General features: G+C 45.9%; 1 protein-coding gene across 9 annotated transcripts in view; it reads right to left on the bottom strand.

The window, feature by feature from the left end:
- Nucleotides 1-5,749, bottom strand: part of srrm1 (serine/arginine repetitive matrix 1) — an 83,745-nt gene extending 77,996 nt beyond the window's left edge. For all 9 annotated transcript variants that reach the window (XM_078237917.1, XM_078237922.1, XM_078237920.1 and 6 more), the window contains exon 1: nucleotides 5,675-5,749. In XM_078237917.1, the coding sequence (XP_078094043.1) occupies nucleotides 5,675-5,695 (21 nt within the window). In that variant the 5' untranslated portion in view covers nucleotides 5,696-5,749. The remainder of the gene's footprint in view (nucleotides 1-5,674) is intronic.
- Nucleotides 5,750-22,744: the final 16,995 nt, after the last annotated feature.

Below are 22,744 nucleotides of genomic sequence, written 5' to 3'. Positions count from 1 at the left end.
TATGGACTAGTATATGAAGACATTCATCGAGAATTTGCACCATAGCATGGCTCACTAACTTGAGTGGGAATAAAGACTTGGCGAATATCAGCATACAATGAACAAAACGTAAATCAATTCAGGAAGATTTGGAACAAGTCTTGGATGTAAGTGTTGCATGTCACTTTCAATGTACAATGTGACAACCGCAATTAAAATGACTAACAATGTGAAGGCAGAACAAATCTATAACGGATATGCTTTATATTACACTGGCCAGACCACACATGAATACGATGTTATTCACAAAAAGGATACAGTTGCATTAGACACAAGCAATACAATCCACCAACATTAATGAGATAATACATTACAAGAGATTAGAGAAGCTCAACGTTTACAGACTAAAAAGTGGGTGAACTGTTGACGCCCAGTTCTACCTTTCTGAACTATTTCAGTCATAGAAACCTTCAGTGCAGGAGGCGGCCATTCGGCCCATCAAGCCTGCACCAACCGCAATCCCACCCATAACCCCATGCATTTACCCTAGCTAGTTTACCTGATAATTTACCTGACACTAAGGGACAATTTAATATGGCCAATCCACCTAATCCGTACATCTTTGGAGCGTGGGAGGAAACCAGAGCACCCAGAGGAAACCAATGCAGACACGGGGAGAATGTGCAAACTCCACACAGACAGCGACTCAAGCCAGAAATCGAATGCGGGTCCCTGGCGCTGTGAGGCAGGAGTGCTAACCACTGGGCCACCGTGCCACCCAATACCTGAGCTGTCAACCTCAATCAGTTCCACTTTCCTCCAGTTAAATCCTAAGGGACCAAAGCTATCAACTGTGGTCCCTGCCACAAACTGCACCATCATCAATTCCACACCCCCCCCAGTTTAAACTGAACTATGTGACAATTCCAGCATAATCCCACTTCTTTACCACCAAAAAGACCACCCACTTACATGAGAACATGAGAAAGGCTATTCAGTTTCTTGTACCCATGCAAATTAGATCACAAAATTTAGTGCAAAAGGTCATTTGGCCCATCTGATCTGTACGCAGCTCCATTCCATATATCTCTGATATCTAACAAATATTTATTAATCTCAGTCTTGAAAATTGCAATTTATCCAGTATCCATAGCCAGTTCCAGATTAGCACTACATAGCATGAAAACATATGTAATTTCATTCCTAAATGGCCTTAATTTTAAATTATGCTCTCTCATTCTAGACTGCTTAATTAGAGAATAGTTTATTTGTATCTACCTTTCAAAATCTCTTAATCATTTTAGATACTCTAATTATATCAGCCCTTATCCCAAACTCAAAGAAAATAACTTATCTAGCGCATTTCATAACCTCAGGAAAGCCAAAGCCAATAAAGTAACATTTAAATGTAGGAAACTTAGCAATTTGTGCACAGCAAGGTCTCACAAATAGTTATGAGAATGACCAGATAATCTGTTTTAGTTATGTTGACTGAGGGATACATAATAACCTGGATAATTTATGTCCACTCGAGGGGACAAATGAGAATTCAGTTTAATGCTTCAACTAAAAGATGGCACGTCTGACAATATAGCAATCCATCAGTACTGCACTGAAGTATCTGACTCGATTACATACTCAAATTTGGAGTGGCACTCGAACGCAAAAATCCATAAAAACACACAGCCGAGAATGCTACCACCTGAGTCATGGCAAACTCAAAGGAATACAAGCCATATTCATGCAATCTATTCTCATAATTTTAGTTAAGCCCTGACACCCTGGCGAATTTGCATCATACTCGTACCAAGGCAAATATGTCCTTCCTGAAACACTGCACCAAAAGGCAACAGTACTCTTGATGGGATCTGACCATGGGCATGTACAACTGAAAAATCACACTCTTGCTTTTTTGAATTGCAATTTCCTTCAGATAAAAACTAATATTCCACTGGCTATTTTGATTTGTCTTTTGTACCTATGTACTAGCTTTTAGAGACGTGTACACTATTCATCTTCACTTCTCCAGTTCTTTGTCTCTCAGTATTCAGAAACTATTCTAATTTCTTATTCTCAGAGCCAAAGCAGATGACCTGACATTGCCCCACATCAAAGTCCACCTGCCAGTTTTGTCCACTGAAATTGCCCACTAGCAGCCATGCCTTTTTCATCCCTTATAGACTTCAGTATTACCATATGCTTGTGGTGGGTCTCATCTTCCATCCACCATAAACTTCAACGCCCATATCTACAGTTTTAAAATGTTAACTCTGTTACTCCCTCTACAGATGCTGCCAGACTTGGGTATTTCCAGCATGTTCTGCTTTTATTTCATTTTGCCTTTTTATTACCAGGTCCCACTCACCCATAAATCCTATCCTGTAGAACCCACACTGGCTGAAACAACGCAGAAGTAAAATTCTCTTTGTGCTTTAACCCCTTATCTCACCACTTCCCACCTCTAAACTTCGAGCCCTACAATCAACCCTAGGCTCAGCTCTGCAACCATGCTTTTTTGGTCAAACCTTTATCTGATCCAGCATTATGCTTTTCTTTACACCTCTAATTTACCTTGCTTTTTTTTTTACACATTCTACATGTTGGTGAACCTAATTAAATATGTCAAATATTAAATACGAGCAAAGCTTCCCTGATCCGGGCAATTGTACATTTGGTTAACTCAGACTGTGGCTGTAACCAAGACTGCACCATCAAAGTTTTGTAATTTTAAAAGAGGTCAAAGAAAACCCTTAAATGCCTGTAAATTTAAGGTTTTGGTCAAAACTTGTTCATCCTTTTTGAAAGCTAAAGCAAAATACTACAGATGCTGGAGATGAGAACCAATCAGCAGAAAATGCTGAAAAAACTCAACAGATGTTGCATCATCTGTGGAGAGAGAAAAACAGGGCTCCAAGCCTGCAACCTTTCATCAGAAATGCAAAATTAGAAATGCTATCAGTTTTGAGAAAGTGAGTGGTTAAAAGGACAACTGTGATAGGGTAGAGATGAGGAGAGTTCAGATAAGTGTTCTTGGTACAAGGCCAAAGTGAGTGATAATAGAACATAAAATTAAAGTATGTCGGGGGCGGGAGGGCAGGGAATATGTGAACGGCAGGATCAGAAATAGCTGCCATCCGAAAGCAAAGGGGGAAAAGAGAGGAAAGAAAAATCAGCAAAAAAGCCAAAATGGAAGCAATGGGTATGATCTAAAGTTGTTGAACTGTGTTATGAAGATTGCAAAGTTTCCAGTGTTACTCTGGGCACTCATATGGGTCCTAGCTATGCCTGCCTTGTGTGTAATACAAATGACATTCTAGTCCTCTGTAGCCTCCCCCCACCGCTCCCAACTTCTTTTGTTGATGATGACATCAGTGCTGTTTCTTGCTCACACCCAGAATTGGAAAGTTTCACTGACTTTCTGTCCAATTTCCACAGTTCTCTCATCTTTCCATTGCCAATATATCAAACTTCTCGATTTCCAAATCTGGAACATTGGTTCTAACCCAATATTCACTAAAAGCCCACTGACTCCCATTAGGTACCTTAACTACACTTTCTCGCACCCGATTCTAATCCAATCTCCCAGTTTCCCTTTGCATCTGTTCTGTTTGCACTATCAATATGTTCTTTTTCGTCAACTGAGGATTCCCCTCAATGTTTTATGCTCCATTCCACGTACTCCTGCTCTCATACCTTACCCACCCTCCCAGAACCATGACAGGGCTCCCACTCAGCTTCCACCAGCCTATGTTCAATGGATTATCTCTCTCTCTGCACCATCTCCAAAACATTTCATTCCATTCACTCCCGTTCAAGCATTCCAAAAGAACTGTTCTCTTGGCAATAGCCTGATCAGCCATTTGAGTCACCTCCATTATGCCCCTCCCTTTATAATAGAAAATGCAACACCCATCCTTTCACCATCTGAGGCCCCAAACACCTGCCCGGTGATGAACAAATTTACTTGCATTTCTTTCAATTTAGTGTACTGTATTCATGATGCAATCTCTTCTGCAATGAAACCACCAAGTGCAGTCTGAGGAATCCCTTTGTGGAACTTCTATTATTAGTTCACAAGTAGGACCGAGTTTTCAATCACTTGTTTTAATTCTCCACCATACTTCTTGACCTTTCTTTTCCAGCCTCGTGTCCCAATAAAGTTCAAGGAACAGTACCTTATCTTTTGACTGGTCACTTAACCTTTAAGATTGTGCATTTTGCCTCCATTTTGTTTATATCTTTATGTTCTCTCTTTTGGATTTCATTCATGATCCTGCCAATCATGTCCCCAGTCACATCTAGTTTCTTTACTTGCCCCATCATTGCATTGGCCTTGCATCATGACCACTTTCTTCCCTCCCCATCCCCCTCACTTGCTAGAAACCCATAACATTTCCCAGCTCTGATAAAAGATCACAGACCCAGAATGTTTCTCCTCACAGCTGCTGCCAGACCTCTTGGAGAGCATTTTGCTTTTATTTCTTTTTAAAGGATTATTTTGTAACAAATTGATGAACATAAGATTTTGTGGAAGAAACTTTTATAACTTTCCAGGCTAAAAAGCAAAAATGAATCCTCCAAGACACGATACCATGATAGAAAAGGACAAATGAGTTTTGGTGTCTCCACTGGTTCAATAAAGTATTGCCATGTGCTCAGTTTCCATTACACACAATTTGTATTTAACACTCAAGCAGGTATTTAAGTGTCCTGTATCTGTAACAGTGAAGCTCAGGGTTTAACAATCGCGCAATGCTCGACTTAGAACAAAGGGAAACTTAACACAATACTGCGACAGGTTGGCGACGTTTTACTTCTGGAACTATTTTGAGCTCCAGAAAAGGCTACAATGGAAATCAAGAATCCTGTATAAATTGTAACTCTAACTCACTCCCGTGTACCTGTGCCCTACATTAAAGCAATGTTACTACCGATATGAAAATATTTATGAATGTTCTTTGGGGCTATATCTAGTCACGGGTCTAGTTGAATGTGCATAACTCGTGTAAACTGAGCTGGAAAGTAATTTTCAAGTTACGCTCCCAAGCGAGTTGCACACTTGCCTGTGGGGCCCACGTTTGAGTCTCTAACCACACCGCGCTCTAATTTGCGACCACGCTGTTACTGAGTTAGATCCCAGTAGACATTTAATGTCACCCCCCCTCCCAAAAAAAGTCAACATTCACGACAAAGTACGGGCGAGTTCAAACGGCTCGAAGGAAGCGGATTAAGGTTCCGGTTAAAACATTTCGGAATCGGATGGCCACTTCGTCAACCTTCGCCTCCACCGCCTGCCGCAGTGGAGTCAATTCGTCAGGAAAATTAAAGCCGCCTCCCTCCTCCTCGCTCCGGTTTTATCCCAAACTAAAGTTTCAATATGGAGCCCCCTAGTTATGCCCGGGGTGAAATTAATTAATTTAGACTGAACGGATGAGCTGGGGAGGCGAAAACAAATCTTACAGCACGGTCCCCCCCAAACGCCTGCCTGCCACCCGCCGCCATTTTCATTCCCGCTCGGTTGCTAAGGCCGAATCCGCAGCTTTGTGTGTTCGAGGCAGAAAGACCCGAGTTTTATGCGGTTAAAACACCGGAACAGATCCGCCGGCCCCCTTGAAGTGTTTTGGCCGCCACTACAATGGAGGAACCTGCTAGTCGTGCTCAAGAGCGGACTTCACTTGACCGCTGCTTTACTTACGCGGAAAAACCCCGCGTCCATCTTGTCTGTCTGTGGAGGGGCTGCCTGATCGCTCACTTCCGGTTTACCCGACCGTTCCTCAAGGGACTTCCGGCGCACGGAAATGGCCGAGGCCGCGCGGCCCGAGTGACGGAAATGGCCGAGGCCGCGCGGCTCGAGTCACGGAAATAGCCGCGGCCACGCTACCCCGGCGACGGAAATGGCCGAAGCCATGCTGCCCGAGGGACGGAAACGACCGAGCTCTTCATCCGTCGGGGAGAGCTGACTCGGTCGCTCAGTGCCCTGCAACACACATGGCATCAATTTGTTGATTTAGTTAAGGAAAAGAAGCACGCAACCCATTTTAGAAATGCCACAGCAGCTTGACAATAACTGCTTATATTCAGCTGCATTGGCAGAGCTAAATTCTCCCTCAGTGTACCCGAACAGGCGCCAGAGTGTGGCGACCAGGGGATTTTCACAGTAACTTCATTGCGGTGTTAATGTAAGCCTACTTGTGACACTAATAAATAAACTTTAAACTTGAAGTGCTGCTTGCCTCCCATGTCGTTCATTTAAAATAAGATCTATTATAGTATTTTTCCATTCACAGGATGTGGGTGTTGCTAGTTGGCCAGCGCTTATTGCCCGTCCCTAATTGCCCCTGAACTGAGTGGCCATTCCTGAGGCTATTTAAGAGTCAGCCACATTGCTGTGGCTCTGGAGTTACATGTAGGCCAGACCAAATAAGGATGGCAGATTTCCTTCCCTCAAGGACATGAGTGAACCTGATGAGTTGTTCCGACAATCATTTCATGATGATCAGTAGATTCCAGATTTTTTTTTATTGAGTTCAAATTCCACCATCTGCCATGGTGGGATTATGAACCCAGGTCCCCAGAGCATTACCTTAGGTGTCTGAATTACTAGTCCAGCGAAAATACCACTGCACCATTGCCTCCCCTACAGTCCTGAAAAACACATGTTTAAGTAGGCTTGACATTCACCTCACCATCTAACTGCTGTGGCTACCAGAGCAGGTCAAAGGCTAGGAATCCTGTGGCAAGTACCTCACCTCCTGACTCGCCAAAGTCTGTTCACCATCTACTTTTTTAAAAGTTTATGTATTAGTGTCACAAGTAGGCTTACATTAGCACTGCAATTAAGTTACTGTGAAAATCGTCTTGTTACCACACCCCGGCGCCTGTTCAGGTACACTGAGGGAGAATTTAGCATGGCCACTGCACCTAACCAGCATGTCTCTCAGACTGTGAGAGGAAACTGGAGCACTTGGAGGAAACCCACGCAGACACAGGGAGAATGTGCAGACTCTGCACAGACAGTGACCCAAGCCAGGAATCGAACCCGGATCTCTGGCGTTTTGAGGCAGCAGTGCTAAACACTGTGCCACCGTACCACTCTACAAGACACAAGTCAGGAGTGGGATGGAATACTCTCCACTTACCTGGATGAGTGCAACTCCATCAACACTCAAGAAGCCTGACACCATCCAGGACAATGCAGCTCCCTTGATCTGCACCCACAAACATTCATTCCCTCCACCACTGGTGAACGGTGGCAGCCGTGTGTACCATTTACAAGATGCACCACAGGAACTCACCTAGATTTCTTAGGCAGCACCTTCAAACCCATGACCACCACCATCTGGAAGGACAAGGACAGCAAATATCTGGGAACACCACTACGTGGAAGTTCCCCTGCAAGTGACTCACCATACTAACTTGAAATTGTATCGCCAATCTTTAACTGTCGCAGGGTCAAAATACTGGAACTCCCTCCCTAACAACACTGTGGGTGTACCTACACCACTTGAACTGCAGCGGTTCAAGAAGGCAGCTCACCACCACCTTCTCAAGGGCAATTAAGAATGGGCAACAAATGTTGGCCTAGCCAATTACGCTTACATTCCATTCATGAATTTTTAAAAGCCTGAAGCCCAGGTACATGGTTAAAAAATATTATTAGCATTTATATGGCACCTTTAAAAATCATGAGACATCTCAGAACACTTTATAGCTAACAAAGTACTTTTGAAGTGCAGTCACTGTTGTAATGTAGGAAACACAGCAGCCAATTTGCACACAGCAAACTCTCACCAACAGTAATGTGATGTGACCAGAAAATCTGCTTTTGTGATGGTAACTGAGGAATAAATATTGGTCAGGACACCAGGGCTAACTCCCCTGCTCTTCTTCCAAATAATGCCATGGGATATTTTATATCCCCGTGAGAGGGCAGACAGGTCTTCAGATTAACGTTTCATGTGAAAGACAGCACTTGCAACAGAGCTGCACTCCCGCAATGCCTGGAATGTCAGCCTTGATGTCTGTACTCAAGCTCTGGACTGGGACTTAAACCCACAACCTTCTGATTCAGGAGGTAAGAGTGCTACCAACTGAGCCACGGCTCACAATCGCAGGGATTTTACATGGAGGCCTCTGCCAACCCTGGAAACCACAGGCGGGATTTTCTGGCCCCACTCACCCCAAGAGCGGAAAATCCCACCTGAGGTCAATGGAACTTTGCATGGTCTGCCCCCACGGGAATCATATCGGGCAGGACAGGAGAACTTCACCCCACGATTCAGTTTTAGATAGTTCATGAAGTACCAACCAACATCAATGAGTTGCATTATAAAGCATGTTAAACACAGTGAAACATCCCAAGGTGCTTCACAGGAGTATTATCAACCAAAATTTGACATCATATCAAATGATGGTCGGACAATTGACCAAAAACTTGGTCAAAGAGGTGGATTTTCAGGAGCATTGTAAAAGAGGACAGAGGGGTTTATGGAGGGACAAAACAATTGAAGGAGAACCCATTTATTGGCTCTAAATTTGTAGCTTAAATGTCTATTGACTGTAGGACGAAGGGAAGAATTGGAAAATACTGAGGTCCTGGAAAAGTTCAGGTTGGTGCGCTTGGAGAGCTCTTGGGTGGAAACTGGACATTGTTACCTCTGCTTTTTTGGTGTAAAATGGGTCCAACAAAAGCTAATATCAGGGCCCAATGTCCTGCGCACACCTGAAGGATTACTAAAAGGTGTTCAACCCAATGTTTTGCCAGGATATTTCTCCATGCTTCCCTAGCAGTGACCTAAAACCAATGACGTAAAACTGCGAGCAGGAGTAGGCCACACAGCCCTTCAAGTCTGCTCCACAATTCTTGTGGATCCAGAATTGGCTTGCCTGCAGAAGGCAGAGAGTGGCTGTGGAGGGGTCTTTCTCTGCATGGAGGTCAGTGACCAGTGGAGTGCCCCAGGGATCTGTTCTGGGACCCTTGCTGTTTGTCATTTTCATAAATGACCTGGATGAGGAAGTGGAGGGATGGGTTGGTAAGTTTGCTGACGACACCAAGGTAGGTGGTGTTGTGGATAGTTTGGAGGGATGTCAGAAGTTGCAGCGAGACATAGATAGAATGCAAGACTGGGCGGAGAAGTGGCAGATGGACTTCAACCCGGATAAGTGTGTGGTGATCCATTTTGGCAGATCCAATGGGATGAAGCAGCAGTATAATATGAAGGGTACCATTCTTAGCAGTGTAGAGGATCAGAAGGACCTTGGGGTCCGGGTCCATAGGACTCTTAAATCGGCCTCGCAAGTGGAGGATGCGGTCAAGAAGGCGTACGGCGTACTGGCCTTCATTAATCGAGGGATTGAGTTTAGGAGTCGGGAGATAATGCTGCAGCTTTATAGGACCCTGGTTAGACCCCACTTGGAGTACTGCGCGCAGTTCTGGTCACCTCATTACAGGAAAGATGTTGAAGCCATTGAAAGGGTGCAGAGGAGATTTACAAGGATGTTGCCTGGATTGGGGGGCATGCCTTATGAGGATAGGTTGAGGGAGCTTGGTCTCTTCTCCCTGGAGAGACGAAGGATGAGAGGTGACCTGATAGAGGTTTACAAGATGTTGAGAGGTCTGGATAGGGTAGACTCCCAGAGGCTATTTCCAAGGGCTGAAATGGTTGCTACGAGAGGACACAGGTTTAAGGTGCTGGGGGGTAGGTACAGAGGAGATGTCAGGGGTAAGTTTTTCACTCAGAGGGTGGTGGGTGAGTGGAATCGGCTGACGTCGGTGGTGGTGGAGGCAAACTCGTTGGGGTCTTTTAAGAGACTTCTGGATGAGTACATGGGATTTAATGGGATTGAGGGCTATAGATAGGCCTAGAGGTGGGGATGTGATCGGCGCAACTTGTGGGCCGAAGGGCCTGTTTGTGCTGTGGCTTTCTATGTTCTATATGTTCTATAATAAGATCATGGCTGTAACATCCTGTCTACCCCCAGCAACCTTTCCACCCCTATGTTTATCAATAATCTATCTACCTCTGCCTTGAAAACATTCAAAGACTCTTCTGTTGAGGAAGGGAGTTTCAAAGACTCAGTACCCTCTGAGAGAAAAAAATTCTTCTCATCTCTGTCTTAAATTGGGGCCCTTATTTTTAAACAGTGACCCCCTAGTTCTAAATTCTCTCACAAGAGGAAACATCCCCTCCATATCCACCTTGTCAAGATCCCTCAGGATATTTTGTGTTTCAATTAAGTCACTTCTTACCCTCCTCAACTCCTGTGGATACAAGTCTAACCTGTCCTCATAAGATAACCTGCCCAATCCAGGTATTAGTCTAGTAAACCTTCTCTGAACTATTTCTAATGCATTTACATCCTTCCATTAATAAGGCGACCAATACTGACTGTACACAGTACTCCAGATATGGTCTCAGCACTGTCCTGTTCAACTGAAGCATAACCTCCCTACTTTGGTATTCAATTCCCCTCACAATAAGTGATAATAATTGTTGTGCTCTCCTAATTACTTGCTGTGCCTGCACACTAACCTTTTGCGATTCATGCACTCGGACACCAAGGTCTCTCTGAACTTCAGAGCTCTGCAATTTCTCACCATTTAAACATAGAAAATTAGAAAATAGGGACTGAAGTAGGCCATCCGGCTCTTTGAGCCTGCTCCGCCATTGATAATGATCATGGCTGATCTTCCAAATCGGTAAGATGTTCCCACTTATCCCCCATATCTTTTGATCCCTTTACCCTCAAGAGCTATATCTAGCTCCTTCTTGAAAACAAACAATGTTTTGGCCTCAACTGCTTTCTGTGGTAGCGAATTTCACAGGCGTATCACTCTCTGGGCGAAGAAATTTATCCTCATCTCAGTCCTAAATGGTTTACCCTGTATCCTCAGACTGCGACCCCTGGTTTTTGGATCCCCCACCATCGGAAACAAGCTTCCTGCATCTTCCCTGTTTAGTTGTGTTACAATTTTATAGGTTTCTATGAGATCCTCCCTCATTCTTCTAAATTCCTGCGAGTATAATCCTAACCGATTCAATCTCTCCTCGTACGTCAGTCCCATCATCCCAGGAATCAGTCTGGTAAACTTTTGCTGCAGTCCTTCTATAGCAAGGATATCCCTCCTCAGATAAGGCGAACAAAACTGTGCACAGTATTCCAAGTGTGGTCTCACCAAGGCCCTGCATAACTGCAGCAATTATTCCTGCTCCTGAACTCAAATCCTCTCGCTATGAAGGCCAACATAACATTTGCCTTCTTCACTGCTGCACTTGCATGCTTACCTTCAGTGACTGGTGTACAAGGAAGAAGGTGGAAGAGAGTATGTCCGGGGTGCATGGGATCCTTGATTATGCTAGCTGCTTTTCTAAGGCAGCAGGAAGTGTAGATGGAATCAATGGATGGGAGGCTGGTGTGTGTGATGGACTGGGTAATGCTCACAACCCTTTGTAGTTTCTTTTGGTCAAAGCAGGAGCTATACCAAGCTATGGTGTATCTGTAAAAATTGGCGAGAGTCATAGCAGGCATGCTGAATTTCTTTAGCCTCTCGAAAAAATAGAGGCATTGGTGGGCTTTCTTAACTACTGTCAGTGCGGAGGGACCAGGATAGGATGTTGGTGATCTGGACACCGAGAAACATGAAGCTGTCAACCATTGTCACTTCATCACCATTGGTGTTGACAGGGGCATGTCTTCCATTAAGCTTCCTGAAGTCAATGACTATCCCTTGCATTGACATTGAGGGAAGATTATTGTTGTCGCACCAATTCACCAGATTCTCTATCTCTTTCCTGTACTCCGTCTCCTCATTGTTTGAGATTCGACCCACAACGGTTGTGTAATCAGCGAACTTGAAAATGGAGTGAGCGGTGAAGACTCAAGACCCGCTTTTAGTTTTATGTTTTTCCTACAAGATCTGGAGCGGCAAGTCCGGCCTTTTAAACAGCCCGCCACTACAGCAGGCAGCACCTATGGCCGTCACTGCACTGTTTGTAGGAGTGGACAGCCCAATCCTTGTTAATGCAAGCGACCTGCCCCTCCCCCACCCCGCCACCCCCAAGCACCTTTTCCCAAGTCAGGTTTGTGGAGTTGGGGAATTTCCTTGACTCCAAGCTCTGAAAATTCAGGCCTTAATCGGTATGTCAATTTTGCAAATCTCTGCCATAACTGATTCGTTGATTCCCAGTTGACCCACCAGAGGGAACTACAGAACAGACATAACAAACAACATTTAATTTTCAAGCTAGAATACCAACTCGTCTATATTTGCATTGCATCAGTCATGAGCAATAAAATGGGAGGTTCCTGTGAGCAACTGTGGAGGATAGCGTAAAACCGAGCAGTGTGGAGAAATGAGCAGGGTACCTGCCCTTAGGCTGATCAATCATATATATCTGTTATATATGTGTATACATACCTGTTAGGACTTGCATTCCAACCATTATCTTGTAATTGAGTGTGTGTCTATATATGTCCTGTTTGTGAACCAAATCCTGCACTCACCTGATGAAGGGGCAGCGCTCCGAAAGCTCGTACTACCAAATAAACCTGTTGGACTTTAACCTGGTGTTGTGAGACTTCTTACTCAATCATATACAGCAGCTCTCTCCCAACATTAATGCTTATTAATAACACATTGAGTTTACACTGTTGTTTGGGCGGCACGGTAGCACAGTGGTTAGCACTGCTGCTTCACAGCTCCAGGGACCTGGGTTCGATTCCCGGCTTGGGTCACTGTCTGTGTGGAGTTTGCACATTCTCCTCGTGTCTGCGTGGGTTTCCTCCGGGTGCTCCGGTTTCCTCCCACAGTCCAAAGATGTGCGGGTTAGGTTGATTGGCCATGCTAAATTTGCCCCTTAGAGTCCTGGGATGCGTAGATTAGAGGGATTAATGGGTAAAATATGTAGGGATATGGGGGTAGGGCCTGGGTGGGATTGTGGTCGGTGCAGACTCGATGGGCCGAATGGCCTCTTTCTGTACTGTAGGGTTTCTATGTTTCTATGTTTCTATGTTTCAATTGTACATGCAGACAGATGGGAGAGAGCTATAATTTTTCTATGGAAGGGATGCTGAGCCCGTGCTCTCCATCCGTCAGAACGCTGGTGGGACTCAAATTTCTGACGAAACCTGAAATTTGCGAATCTCACCACGGAGATCGCGACTTCTGATTTTCACCAGCCTTTGCGGGTGACATATTCAGGTTCACGTCCATCATGGGCCTGATTTATATTCATTTCTATCATTTAAATCTAATTAAAGACCCCCCTCACCAGACTTCCCCCTCCCCCCCACAAGATTTTCCTATTACGTCGGCGAAGTTAACAATTAGTTTACCCAGACATGAACCTATTGTGAGGATCCCTCTGGAGTGCAAAGGTCACTACAGCCCTTGACGAAAAGGGTTATGGCCAGGCACTGCACCCTGGCACTGCCCCCTGGCACAGGTAGGCACTGTGGGGATTCATCTATTTGTGCTGGTGGGGGGAAAGGGGTGGGGGGGCTGTTGGACACTGTGAGCGATGGGGATACAGGTAATGATCAAGGGGGGGGGGGTGGTGGTAAGGGAGTGAATACCAGTGATGATCGGGGCAGGGTAAGGGGGCTGATGCTGGGGATGATTGGGGAGCAGAGAAGGAGTAGATGCAGGAGAGACCACCGATACCTCCGTGGTGGAGTTGGGGGGAGATTAATTTATTTTCTGTGATTGGGACGCCTTTTAAAAAGGGTGCCCTGGTCACAGTTGAAACGGTTCCGGCTTTAAGTATTCCCGCCCCGCCAGACTGATGGCTCAAACCCTTCCGACTCTTTTCTTTCTTTGACACTTAAAGTGACAAGATCTGGAGCGAAAACTGGCCAGTGGAGCCCCGTTTTCTCACCGGAACTGACACATTACCAAATTCTCATAAGTTTCCACCCTGTGTCACTGGTCCATGAATCATAGAATCATAGAATCCCTACAGTACAGAAGGAGGCCATTCGACCCATCAAGCCTCCACTGACAACAATCCCACCCGGGCCCTATCCCCCGGAACCCTATGTATTCACCCTGCTAATCCCCCTGATACTAAGGGACAATTTACCATGGCCGAATCAACCTAACCCGCACATCTTTGAATCACGCCCTATATGTGTACAGATTTTGTCTCCTTATAAGGATGGAAAATGTACTTGCCATAGGGGGAGTCCAACAATGATTCACCATTGACTACTGGGATAATAGGGTTGTCCTGGAGTGCAACTATTTGCTCTGGAATTTAGAAAAGTGAGAGGTGATCACAGTGAAATATATACAGTTCTTAGAAGGCTTGAGAGGTAAATGCTGAGATGATGTTTCCCTGGCTGGGGTATCTAGCACCAGAGGCCACTGTCTCAGGATAATGCATTGACCATTTGAAACTGAGACACTGTAGGGATTCTATGATGAAACATTTTTTTTACTCAAACGGTTCTGAATCTTTGGTAGTTCTTTATCTCAGAAGGCTGTGTTCAGTTGCAGAATATATTTGAGACGGCAATCAATGGATTTTTGTACACTTGAGGGAATCAAGGGAATATTGGGAAAGGACAGGGAAGTGAATTTCAGCATGACCTTATTGGATGGTAGAGTAGGCATGAGGTCTCATGCAGGTGCTCTTATTTAATACGTTATTAATATAGGGGCCAAGACAATAAACTGCTAATTAAATCAGGAATTCTTGGCAATGTTGGATTGATAGAATCACCAGGCGGAATCATCTCAGAAATTGGCAAAGTCCAATTTCAGGCGGCGGGAACGGCATTTAACCTGCCAGTGGCAACGGCGGCTTTTCCTGCCGTTTTGTGCGGCACTTGGGGTAAGAAATGAGCAGGCACGAATTCCATGCCGCATCATTGGCAGGTGGCCTCTGATTCGCCCACCCAGCCATCACATCAGCACTTCAATGATAGTCTCTGACATCCCAGTGCACTCACACACTAACAATGCCTGTCACCCTAATGTGTGTCCCATTGCAGGGGATAAACAGTGGCACTTATCTGGGTAGAGTGCAGCAGACTGTTCATCTTCTTCCTGCACTGCTGTGTCGTTACTTTCTCAGAAGGAAATTTGGCATGTCCGCTACGACTCTCACCAACTGTTATAGATGCACCATAGAAAGCTTTCTTCCTGGTTGTATCACAGCTTACAATGGCCCCTGCTCTGCCCAAGACCGCTAGAAACTGCAAAAGGTCGTGAATGTAGCCCAATCCATCACGCAAACCATCCATTGACACTGTCTACACTTCCCACTATCTCAACAAAGCAGCCAGCATAATTAAGGACCCCATGCACCTGGACACTCTCTCTTCCACCTTCTTCCGTCGGGAAAAAGATACAAAAGTCTGAGGTCACGCACCAACAGACTCAAGAACAGCTTCTTCCCTGCTGCCATCAGACATTTGAATGGACCTACCTCGCATTAAGTTGATCTTTCTCTACGCCCTAGCTATGACTGTAACACTACATTCTGCACTTTCTCCTTTCCTTTGAATGCTTTGTCTGTATAGCGTGCAAGAAACAATACTTTTCACTGTATACTAATACATGTGACAATAATAAATCAAATCAAAATCAACTCAGATCAAATCAAAAGCAGTTCCTTGGTGGGCTCCATGGGCTCTACCCTCAGCTGCCACATCCACCCAGGCCGTCAGTGTGAGACAGCAGAGCCTTCTGCTTCCATCCCTAGGAAAGAGGACTTCCCGCATTTCCTGGACAGCCTGGAGGAGAACCTTGGGGGCCACACATTGTCTGGTCTGTGACATCCTGGTCTCGGCAGAATCCAGAGCTCCTGGCTTGAAGTGAGTGAATGGTTGGCTGCGTATCCTTTAAATTGGGCGCCTAGACCTTTGACCCCATGAGGAATGTGGGGATGGTGACTTCCTGCCTGCCCACGCCACAAGATTCGGCAAGCTTCTCATGGATGTAAATGTCATGAGATGAACAGTGCAAGATGGTGCATTGTAAGCCTTCACTCTCGCCAGAGGGAATAACTCCCACTTTTCTGCCTTCCACAGAACTTAGAGTCCAGATGGGAGGTTCTGACCCTTGACTCATTAGAGAGATTAAAGGGCCCATTTTCACTTAAACATTAAACTGCTCTGTATGGGTTTGGGAGGGGCTCCAGAAGAATGCTTCCTTCTATTTCATCATGGTACAGCAGACACAGGCAACATTATGCATGTTTCAGTGTGGTACATTATATTTATATCATAGTCGCATGTAATGTTTCTAAGCTCATAAAGATCTTGCTTTTGGTGAAGACAGTGTCCCTTTAAAGCTGTATGTTTGTGGTGACTTGCGTTTACTTCAGAAGAGGTTAATACCAGAGTCTGATAAGACCAGTGCAATAATTGGTCTCCGTGCAGTTTGGACCACATTTAGCTAGAAACGGGAATAGAATAATACCCTGCAGTACACATGGGCTGAGTATGAAGTCTGTTCAGGAATCGGTATAATTGAACTAATTTTACAGAATCAAGTTCTGCAAATTGTCAAAGCATTTGGTGTTTCCAGAGTTTTTTCAAGTTACTAAAGGGAGTGGTGTGGTGTGTGCTGAAACTTCATCCTGAACTCAAGAGATTCTACACATACCACTGGCTCCCAGATATGGGTGTGGTGATAAGCATTCACCTTGGGCTAAAGCATGACAGGAAATGTGAATAGAGATGACACAGAACTGGATAAACCACTGGAAGAGGGAGGAGGAGGAGGAGGCATGAGTTTCATCAAGTTGACTAAGCTGACAAATTGACCAGTGTTCAAAAGAACAAGATGCAATGACCAGAGTCACGGTTAGAAATGTTGGGCCAGCTTTCGATCTTTTCTTGGTTTTGCAGTGCTGGGCACTCCCATAAGCAGTCCTTGTCCTACGTTCAGGAGGTGTGTCCACTGCCTAAGCATTACACACCATGTAACTGGTTCTTGTTTTGTTATCTAATAGGCTGAAAACACATGAATGGGACAGGGTCGGACATAATCGTTAAGTTACTTTATTTTACAGATCAGTAAACATACAGAGTGGCAGTTATAATTAAAGCCAACTTCACTTAATTTCAAATATCTCTTTATGAATAAAAAGACTAATAAACCATCGCACGCCACACAAAATGAATGAACTAACTGAACTTTTTCTGGCTAAGTTCCAATTCTGTTTGATTTTGAACCAAAAGAGTTTTCAGTCAGTCGGCTCAATCCACCCCCCCTGGACGTACCTTAACTGACTTATCTTGGACATGGATTTTGTTTTGCTTTCTGACTACAGGAATTGGCTCAGCTGCCCTTCCGTAAATTCATTCGCCTTGTCGCAAGGATGGATTCTCCGTAGACACAGCATGCTGGCCTCAAATGAATAGGGCACCCCAATGATAATGGCGATCAGCCCCATCCATTTGTGCAAAGCCAGAGCCTACAGTGCACAGAGGACCCCAAAGGCATTTAAATGGGCAATTTGATCAAGAGTGCACTAAGGAGGCTTTGCTCAGTTTAACCTGGTGACAGAGCCAAAGTCAAAGTAAGCACTAAGTTTAGGAGGAAGCAGAGTACTGTTCCAGGCTCCCGAGGAGTAATGTGCTTAAAACCGCCCTGGGCTGACCCCCATCTCAATGTTCGCAACTCCCTCCCATCCCCCAGGATTTGATGTCTTCCCAGCTGGCTCAGTCTCCAGGTGAGGGTGCACCACTCTGGGGCTGGTGGGTTGCATCGGGACATGCAACTTGCCAAAAGTATGTCAATGAATCACACTTTTGGCATGGATAGTCCTCAGTCATGTCTTTCAGGCAGTTAGCCAATCTGCTCCAGCCAGATGGACATCCGGAATTGAAGTCACCTTGTAATCTCAACTGAAATTACTAACGTGGGCTGGTTTCTTAATGTCTTGAACAGGCATATTTGATAATGTATGAACATTTTAAATCTATTCTATTTACATGGAAGGAAGGACTTTCATTTTATAGTATTTTTCACATCCTCAGGACATCCTAGTGTTTCGCAGCCAAACGATTATAACTAGTCACAGTTTTTATGTAAGACAACGTGGCATCTGATCTGCACAAAGCAAGGTCCCAAAAAGAGTATTTTGGACAGGAGAGGGAGAGAGACACAAGCAAACTGCACTGATTTTCTCTCACCACCCATCTGCAAGCAGAAGGAGTTTTGAATTTTTGATTTCCCAATCGTTCATTTTTTTTTGTGACCCTATTTATTAATAATCCACAAATTAGGATTAACTCAGAGGGTTAGTTTATTTTTCACATTCAAAACCTGGGGGAGGAGTGTTAGCAAATACCCACTCCACACACACACACACGCAGGCACGCACGCACACATACACACACACACATACACAGATGCAAGCATGCACGCACACATACACGCACACACACACACATACACAGATGTAGGCACGCACGCACACATACACACACACACATGCAGGCACGCATGCACACACACATGTACACAGATGCAGGATGCACGCACATACACACACAGACACACACAAATGCAGGCACACACACACACATACATGTAGGTACACATGCACACACACACGAGCACACACTCAGAACAAAGGGGAGATTTAGTAGAAGAGTTTTACGGTACAAGAACCACAGAAATTGATATTCGTTCACGTGATTCCCAAAGTCCAAAATCAGAGTACAATGAAGAATTCTTTCAAGTGGGTCTTTGAGTTCAGCTTCTTGAAGACTGGCGTTGCAGTATTCACTTTTCAGCTGGTGCAGATACCATAAGGTGAAGTGGACACACAGAGACTTCATCAGTTCTGTAGGCGATGGGAACCAAGTCTTTCAGCAGAAGCAGGCCTGATGCCTGGAGGAGACTGCATCTCGGTGGCTCATCAGTTGGATGTTAAAACAGCAGATTGACTGTTTCTCAGTTCTCAAAGGCATATAGAGATTTCAGCATGGTCACTTAAGTTAATTGACCTTCATTCACCATAATGACCACAAAGGGGAGGCTTATCCAGTGCCTGGAACTGGCTTCCATTTCAGGAACCATAACGTTCCAGTCATTAGTTGTTGAAAGAGTTCCCATCCGTATTGAGGGTCTGGTGTTGGGAAGTCTCGGTGGAATCACTGACTCTGCTAGCAAGATGAGCCTATCAAATGCAAATGACGTCCCATTTGTTTCCTTTTGAAATGGGGCTGGACAGTCTCAGGTGTGATAGCATCTGATAGCAGCTTCGCAAGTATAATGAGTTTTGATGCATGAGCATCCTGGCTTTGTGGTTACAAAAGGTCTGTACAATGAGGTGTGAGGTTCCCCAGCTTAGAAAACAAGGGGGTGATTCTCCCATTCCAATGCGCACATTTTTTGGCATGTCGGGATGGGAGAATCGCATGTCAGCCATTTAGCGGGATTTGCGCATGCATTTCAGACGCATACGCGTCTCCCACAGCCAGAGAACAGGCGCAGTCGGGACCGCGCTGGAAAGTTAATTAAATCTTTTAAAAATGTACTTAAAGTATATTTTAAATGTGATTATTGGGACCGGCATGGAATTCTCCAGGCCCGATAGCATAGAACAAAGAACAAAGAACAATACAGCACAGGAACAGGCCCTTCGGCCCTCCAAGCCCACGCCGCTCCCTGGTCCAAACTAGACCATTCTTTTGTATCCCTCCATTCCCACTCCGTTCATGTGGCTATCTAGATAAATCTTAAACGTTCCCAGTGTGTCCGCCTCCACCACCTTGCCCGGCAGCGCATTCCGGGCCCCCACCGCCCTCTGTGTAAAATACGTCCTTCTGATATCCGTGTTAAACCTCCCCCCTTCACCTTGAACCTATGACCCCTCGTGAACGTCACCACCGACCTGGGAAAAAGCTTCCCACTGTTCACCCTATCTATGCCTTTCATAATTTTATACACCCCTATTAGGTCACCCCTCATCCTCCGTCTTTCCAGTGAGAACAACCCCAGTTTACCCAATCTCTCCTCATAACTAAGCCCTTCCATACCAGGCAACATCCTGGCAAACCTCCTCTGCACTCTCTCTAAAGCCTCCACGTCCTTCTGGTAGTGTGGCGACCAGAACTGGACGCAGTATTCCAAATGCGGCCGAACCAACGAACAACCGCAACATCAGACCCCAACTTTTATACTCTATGCCCCGTCCTATAAAGGCAAGCATGCCATATGCCTTCTTCACTACCTTCTCCACCTGTGACGTCACCTTCAAGGATCTTCAAGCATCTCCCATCCCACCAGGAATATTTCACCCCGGTAGGGTTTAGAGTAGCTCCCCACTTGCGGAACTAGCAGAAGACCCTGCTGGAGTGAAGGGGGGAATTGGGGGCCCCCCAGGGGTTTGGTCGGTGGGGGGTGGTGCCCCCTGGGCATGGGCACCCTGGCAGTGCCAGCCTGTGCCCCCTGGCACTGCCCAAGGGGAAAAGTGCCCATGCCCAGGGGGTATCTTGGCACTGCCCACCGGGCATCAGGTAGTGCCAAGGGAGATGGGGTCGAGGGGGCAAGGACAAGGGCGGTACCTATTGTGGGCAGGACCTGGGGCGATCAGTGGGGGTGCGGGATCCTACTGCACTCTGCATTGTGATCGGTCGGGGTTGGAGGGAGGCCAGCGATCAGGATGGGCTGGGGGGAGGGTGTGGTCTGCCGGGGGGGTGAGGGGGGGGTCTGCCTCCCTGGGGGTGTTCTGCCAGTGGGTATGGTCGTTGCCACTGCTGGGGTGGGGGAAATCACCACTGCTCGGCGGCGGCGGGGGGGGGGGGGGGGGGGGGGGAAGCGGGGGGGGGCTGGACATCGGGGTGCTTCGGGATGGGGCTGGCCTGGGAATTGTTGTGGGGGCCGCGATCAGGCCGTGGGGGTAGGGGTGGCTGAAGGGGCAGCACTGTGGGCGTCCTGGGCCGGCCAGCAAATGGGGAGACTGACAGATCAGGACCACTACACATGCGCAGAGGCTCGGAACTGTCAGACTCTGGTGTGAACAGGCCCCGCCCCGAACTTCTAATGGTATTCACGATTGTGACCTTAGCATTGCACAGAGTGGGGAGATTCGAGTCTGAAGTTGAACTGAAAAAAATGATTTAGACCAGTTTTTCTCGCCAATTCAGCACTTTTGGGAGAATCGCCCCCCAAATGTTTTGTTCTTGTAACTTCTGGGAATGGCTCCCAGACAAAAGACTAACCTTGTGATCATGTGACATGTAGCAGCCATCTGCTTTGTTCAACATTTGATATCCATTTCTAAAAAATGGTCAAAAGGATAAAGTTTTGAACATGCAATGTTGAAGTTATTCTCATGTCGTAGGAACCCAACGACAACAAAAAAGGAGACTCAGTTTATCTGTTCTGGTATTGCTGTTTGAGGACTGTTGCTCAGGACATCTGACTGGTGTGAGAGGAAAGCAGTGCAGTTTGCCTGTCTCTCTACTGTCCATTACACAATTTTTGGGACCCTTCTCTGGGCACATTCTCCCCATGTCTGTGTGGGTTTCCTCCGGGTGCTCCAGTTTCCTTCAAACACCAAAGATGTGCGGGTTAGGTTGATTGGCCATGCTAAATTGCCCTTTAGTGTCCTGGGATGCATTGGTTAAAGGGATTAATGGGGTAACTATGTGGGGTTACGGGGATAGGGTCTGGGTGGGATTGTTGTCAGTGCCAAATGGCCTCCTTCTGCACTGTAAGGTTACTATGATTCTATGATTCTGTGGCACCAAATTAGGTGCCATGTTGCCCGACATACAAACTGTAACTAGTTATAATAATTTGGCTGTGAAACACTGGGGTATCTGGAGGACATCAAATAACCCAATATATATTCTTCTGAAGTAAGAGCTCAGTTTACTATCACACCAGGAAGAGGACACCCTCAACAATGCACCTCTCCCTCAGTGCTACACTGGAGTGTCAACCTTGATTCTGAACTCAGATTCATGGGGCGAAATTTTACGACCTCGCTCGACCATTATTAAAGAGGAGATAGCAGGGCATCTGGATAGAAATGGTTCGATCAATCAGACGCAGCATGGATTCATGAGGGGAAAGTCGTGCTTGACGAACATGTTGGATTTTTATGAAGATGTGACTAGGGCGGTTGATGGAGGAGAACCGGTGGATGCGGTGTTTTTGGATTTCCAAAAGGCGTTTGATAAGGTGCCCCATAAAAGGCTGCTGAAGAAGATTAGGGCACACGGAGTTGGGGGTAGTGTGTTAAAGTGGATTGGGGACTGGCTATCCGACAGGAAGCAAAGAGTCGGAATAAATGGGTGTTTTTCCGGTTGGAGGAAGGTAACTAGTGGCGTGCCGCAGGGATCGGTACTCGGGCCGCAACTGTTTACCATTTATATAGATGATCTGGAGGAGGGGACGGAGTGTAGGGTAACGAAGTTTGCAGACGACACAAAGATAAGTGGAAAAGTGAATCGTGTGGAGGACGGAGAAGATTTGCAGAGAGATTTGGACAGGCTGAGTGAGTGGGCGAGGATATGGCAAATGGAGTATAACGTTGAGAAATGCGAAGTTATACACTTTGGCGGAAATAATAACAAATGGGATTACTATCTCAATGGAAACAAATTAAAACATGCTACCGTGCAAAGGGACCTGGGGGTCCTTGTGCATGAGACGCAAAAGCCCAGTCTGCAGGTACAACAGGTGATCAAGAAGGCAAATGGGATGTTGGCCTATATTGCGAGGGGGATAGAATATAAAAGCAGGGATGTCTTGATGCACCTGTACAGGGCATTGGTGAGGCCACAGCTGGAA

This window comes from Mustelus asterias, chromosome 21 (genome assembly GCF_964213995.1).
Source record: "Mustelus asterias chromosome 21, sMusAst1.hap1.1, whole genome shotgun sequence".
Classification (NCBI taxonomy): Eukaryota; Metazoa; Chordata; class Chondrichthyes; order Carcharhiniformes; family Triakidae; genus Mustelus; species Mustelus asterias.
This window is presented reverse-complemented; position numbering and strand designations above follow the sequence as displayed.